At 38.2% G+C, this 5,425-nt stretch overlaps 1 protein-coding gene across 1 annotated transcript; it reads left to right on the top strand.

Annotated features, from left to right (window-relative positions):
• Positions 1–411: 411 nt before the first annotated feature.
• LOC108997968 (zinc finger protein GAI-ASSOCIATED FACTOR 1-like) lies at positions 412–3,674 on the top strand. Its single transcript, XM_018974355.2, has 3 exons — positions 412–858; positions 1,736–2,132; positions 2,628–3,674. The coding sequence occupies exons 1-3, from the start codon at positions 651–653 to the stop codon at positions 3,520–3,522; spliced, it is 1,500 nt and encodes a 499-aa protein (XP_018829900.1). The 5' UTR covers positions 412–650; the 3' UTR covers positions 3,523–3,674.
• The last annotated feature ends 1,751 nt before the right edge of the window (positions 3,675–5,425 follow it).

Raw genomic sequence — 5,425 nt, 5'->3', positions numbered from 1 at the left:
AAAACTACTTATTTATGATCAGTTATTTTCAGTGAAAAGAATATTTTTTGTCAAAATGAATTTATTTTTTTCGTAAATAGTCGTTATCGTCGCAAATAATCATTCACAAATACTTATTTCTCTTGTAAGTGCGCACTATAATGTTAAAAAATAGAAAGTATGTTAAGGGAGATCGAGGAAAATAGCTAGCCATTATATATAATATTAATGTAACAAAGGAAGAGGAAAAAGATAAAATAGTGAAAAGGTAAAAAAAGAAAATGGAATGGATATGATTATAAAATAAGCCTCCATTAATTATAAGCCGGGGGAGAAATATTGCCAAGCGATGTTTGTCTCTTATGAATACTATATATATATTTATATAAGGCCAAAGTAGACCAGGTTCCAATGCTAGTCTTGTGGCAGCAATAGTTCTCTTCTTCACCAGAAATGAAGGAGAATTCCCTGGTTTTTGTCTTCCTCTTATGAAGCAAACTCCTGATTTCGTGTTCAACAAAAAACAAGCCCTTTCTTTGAGTGAGAGCGCCACCAACAAGAAAGCAATTAGAAGAAACAAACTATAGCTTTGGAAGGGAAGGAAGGGAAAACACACACACACACACACAAGGACAGTACTACAATTATATCATCAATATTTTCTTTTTCAAATGTCAAATATTACAGGAGATGAAGGCAGCTTCTCCTCAGGGAATTCGGGTGAAGAAGTTCATCAAGAAAAGAAGAAACAACAGCTTCAACATCCCTTGGATGGCTCAAGCTCAGGACTCTCTGGTACTGCTGCCACTAACAGCAATAGCTCCACTTCCGGCCAACAGCAGATGGTTAAGAAGAAAAGGAATCTTCCGGGAACTCCAGGCAAATTCAACCAATCCCAAGAACCTTAAATATTAGTCTTTTTTTTTTATATATGCTAAAATACATCTGCTATATATATATATATATATATATATATATATATCTAGTTCCTTCATATATATTAAATATAGTGAGTTCCTAGTCAAAATAGTTTTCTTGGTGTTTATTTTCATGAAATTGAAACGTGTGATCAGTTCTCTTGATTAGCATCTAGTGTTCTTGAGCCTAATTATAATATAAGACCATGTTTTAATATTACTGCATGAAGTACCTACAAGAAAACTACTTATTTGTGGCAGTTATTTCTTGCGAAAATGATTATTTCCTATTAAAATGACTAAATGAGTCTGTTTTCGTCATAAATAGTCATTATCCTCGTAAATAATCCGTCACAAATGCTCTATTTTCTTGTAGTATTTTTCTCCTTTTTCTTGTAGTTTGAGTTTGGGTTCAGTATGGTTAAGGATATATTCATGATGTCAAGTTGTATTTGATCTTTCAGTTCAAGATCGACTACAAAAAAATGGTATATGGCCGGGTACTACTTATCATCTCAAAACACTTAAACCTGATCTTACTTAGTTTTGCAAAAAGACTAAGATATGATAATAGTTCAATTATTGCCTTGAGATCACAATAATTTTGTACAACTGTTTGCTTGACTTCGCTTTTTGTTTGCAACTGTTTTGGGCTCTATACATGGGGCCAATGAATTATCTTTCCTTCCTTTTAAGTGAATATTTTGTAACATTTTATATTCTAACACAGATAGGATTAGCAATCTTATAATATAACTCTAATAAGGTTTCCCGGCCCTTAATTGTATGAATGAAGTCGACAATAAAGTTCTAATTATTGAATTCTCATGGATTATTAGATCCAAGTGCCGAAGTTATTGCTCTATCACCAACAACACTAATGGCAACAAACAGATTTGTGTGTGAAATTTGCAACAAAGGGTTCCAGAGGGACCAAAATCTTCAGTTGCACAGAAGAGGTCATAATCTTCCATGGAAGCTAAAGCAAAGAACAAGCACTGAGGTCAGGAAACGAGTCTACATATGCCCTGAGTCCACATGTGTCCACAACAACCCTGCTCGTGCTCTAGGAGACCTTACAGGCATCAAAAAACACTACAGCCGGAAACATGGAGAAAAGAAATGGAAATGTGATAAGTGCTCGAAGAAATATGCAGTGCAATCGGATTGGAAGGCTCATCAAAAGAGCTGCGGTACTAGGGAATACAAATGTGATTGCGGAACCATCTTTTCCAGGTTCGCATAATATATATTGAATATTTTCATGGAGCTCATCATTTACATATCATAAATGTGCATGAAAATTGATCTAGGAGAAAGTAATTTATAAGAACATGAATAGGATCTCATCGTATGACCTGATATCGATGATCTCTACGTTGAGAGAGTTTTTGCATGTTAATTTCTCAATTAGTAGTGCTAATTGTTGAAAAAACTTTCTCCATGGGCTGTTTTCACTTGGGTTAGATACAGTACTAGTTGTATTGTATGTTCCCCAAAATAGTGGAATTAATGGCCGACAAATTGATGGACTTTTTTAGATACCCTTTTTGGTGCTTCTTTTTATATATGTCGTTCTTTTAGCGCCCCCGGCCTCCCTCCTTCCCTCTTTTACTTTTCATACTTCAAGTTTTGAATATCTTTCTTGTATTCTCTATTGAATTTAGTTTCTTTAATTCAATTCCTACTTTCCAAACAGTATGCAACCCACTTCTTCATGTGTGCGTGCAGGAGAGATAGTTTTATCACCCACAGGGCTTTTTGTGATGCATTAGCAGAAGAAAATAACAAAGTAAACCAGGAACTAATCAACAACAATGGATCAAACATTCAGGCACAGATGCCTGAGCTCATGTCATCTATGCCCATGAATATGACCACTAACACATCCATTAATGGAGCATCCAACTTCAACAATTCAGACCACAAGAACCAGCTTAAATCCCTCTCTCAAGATCCAGTACTCTCAATGCCCAGCTTCAAACCTATGAACATGACAGGAGGCATGTTCTCAACCAGTTCTGGTACTCTCTTTGGTGGTCCAAGAACCTCCTCTTCTTCAAGCCTTCAGCTCAGTTCCAACAGCTCCTCTGGGCCCTTCCATCACCTTCTAGAAAGTAAAAACGGGTGCCAAATATTCGGTTCTGCTCACATGTCAGCAACAGCCTTGTTGCAAAAAGCAGCGCAAATAGGAGCCACGGCAAGCAGTAGTACTATAAACTCTCCCATGATGCACAAGAGCTTTGCTGGTAGCATGGCTGGTCATGATCACCAGCATTCTTCTTCCATTAGACCACCATACACAAGTGCCATCCAGCAGCATAGCACTGCATATGATCATTTCCAATCAGAACCTGATCAAGCAAACCTTGTTGGTATGAATGACGGCGGAGGATTCATGACCACCCAACTCTTGCAGAAAGGTCCACAAGAAATCTCACAGATCTTTGATGCTTCCGGTACTGGCTCTTCGATGAACGATGTAATGCTTAGTCAAATGCTCATGGGGGGTGACCAGAACCAAGGATTCATCAGGCACATGGAACAAGAGGAACAGGGTCGGACCTGCATCAATGGGGCTTGGGGAGACCATGGCTCCCCACAAAAATTTATTGAACTCCTATAGGAGTTGGTGTTTTGTATGAAGTTTCTCACAAACTTAATTTCCCCTCTCACCTAAGACAATTCCTTTAGAGTTTTGATCTGCGTTGCATACATAAATACATATCTACATAAAAAAGGTAGTTTGAGTGTTGCATGCAAAATACATATTCTTAATATTATGGCTCCCCAGATTTCTCAAACTATTTATTACGTGTTGGAAAATTACGTGTTGGAAAATTCCTAATGTCGAAACTAGGCAAAATGAGTTGTAATCTCATTTAGTTGAGTTAAGATAGAGTTTGGTTAGAGATTGGAGGCCGTGAAAAGGTGAAGAAAATGGTCATACCAAGAAGTCGCTAGACTAACATGGTTTATTGAAAAAACACAATATTTCCCCTCGAGAGGTCTGCTCTCGTAGAGGTTTCCTTTCCCTGTCGCTGTACAGGGTTTCAGTCGGTTTTTTAGGTAGATTTTCTGGGATCTTGTGCGTAGATAACTGCTGCTTATCGACGTGCCAACAATGGAAGAGAACATAGAAGAAAACTCTCCCTTTCCGAGCAAGAACAAGAGGAGATATTGGTGGACACCACTTTGCTAGAAAGTTCAAAAAACAGGGGAGAAATGTTTGATTATGTCCCTGCTGACGGACAAAAATTAAAACCGGGAGGCGTACGTTTATGAGGAAGATTTGGCGTACAGTGAAGAAAGTATCTTTAAAGATCTGGGTTCTAGACTAATACTAGTCGAGTTTGAAGATTGCATAGAGAAAGAAAGGGTGAAGAGAGAATTGTCATGGTCCTTCGACATTGACAACACCTCGTACTGACGAAAGATTTTTAAGGGGAACTCCAAATTAATAACATAACGATTACAGAAGCTGCGTTTTGGATAAGACTCTATGATCTTCCACTGCATGCAATGAACGAACATGTGGTGAGATTGATTGGCGATAGCATTGGGATTGTCGAAGAGATTGATGTGGAGAAAGGGGATGTGGCTTAGGGAGAATTCATCCGCATTAGGGTTCGCCTGAACATCACAAAACCTCTGATGAGAGGCAAGCGTATCAACCTTGGGCTGCATGTATCATGTTGGGTCAGATTTGTCTATGAGAGACTTTCTAATTTCTGCTATGTTTGTGGCAGATTAGGACATAACAATAGAGATTGCAGTTGCTGGCAAAACAACAAGGATTCTTTCACGGAAGATTCACTACAAGAAATTAGACTTTTTCCAGCGATTTTAAGATTGCCGCAATAAAAATCGCCGCAAAAAAAGACTTTTTACGGCGATTTTTAAATCGCTGAAGAATTCCACCACAAAGTTGACGAATGTTGAAGGAGAATTTAGTGTTTATTTTTTGCGGCGACTTTTGTACATTTCCCGGGGATTTATATCGTCGCAAAAAAAATCCCCATGATTAGTGGATGCGAACTGGCAGTGCATCGGAGAAGGGACGTAACCACCATGATCAGAAGGAGGAGACCGATCGAAGTCCATCAATGCTCCAACCCCAAAATCATGCTGAGCAAAGTGTTAAAAATGAAACTAGGAGTAGAAGAGGAAGGATGAATGGGAGAATGAGGAAGAGGATGAGAGGAATTTGAGAGCCAGTTTTGGAGAAGAAATCACTGTGTTATTTATGTTGGAAACTACTCAAAAAGAATACATTCATTTTATATGTTCTATGCAAAGCTCAAAAGAATACAAAGGACCACAAAGGAAAAATAATAAAAAAATAGCTTCTGACATGCATGCCCACACATATATGTACACATATTCACACAAAGAGGGAATCCACTAGCATGTCCATCCTAGCACTAAAAGCAGGTTGCTTGCCACTCACTGCCTCAGTGCAATGTTGTCTGGTCTTGCAGTTCTCTGTGTCGTGTCTCCACCTTTAGCTGCTGCAATAGCAGCAAAGT

This window comes from Juglans regia, chromosome 6 (genome assembly GCF_001411555.2).
Source record: "Juglans regia cultivar Chandler chromosome 6, Walnut 2.0, whole genome shotgun sequence".
NCBI classification, from domain to species: Eukaryota; Viridiplantae; Streptophyta; class Magnoliopsida; order Fagales; family Juglandaceae; genus Juglans; species Juglans regia.
Note: the sequence above shows the minus strand (reverse complement) of the source record. Positions and strands in the feature narration are given on the sequence as shown.

Excerpts from the sequence above, each read along its gene's own strand:
- LOC108997968 (XM_018974355.2), top strand. The coding sequence starts at position 651 with ATGTCAAATATTACAGGAGATGAAGGCAGCTTCTCCTCAGGGAATTCG. Across the intron at positions 859-1,735 it reads GAATCTTCCGGGAACTCCAG|ATCCAAGTGCCGAAGTTATT; the intron begins GCAAATTCAACC and ends ATGGATTATTAG. Across the intron at positions 2,133-2,627 it reads TGCGGAACCATCTTTTCCAG|GAGAGATAGTTTTATCACCC; the intron begins GTTCGCATAATA and ends GTGTGCGTGCAG.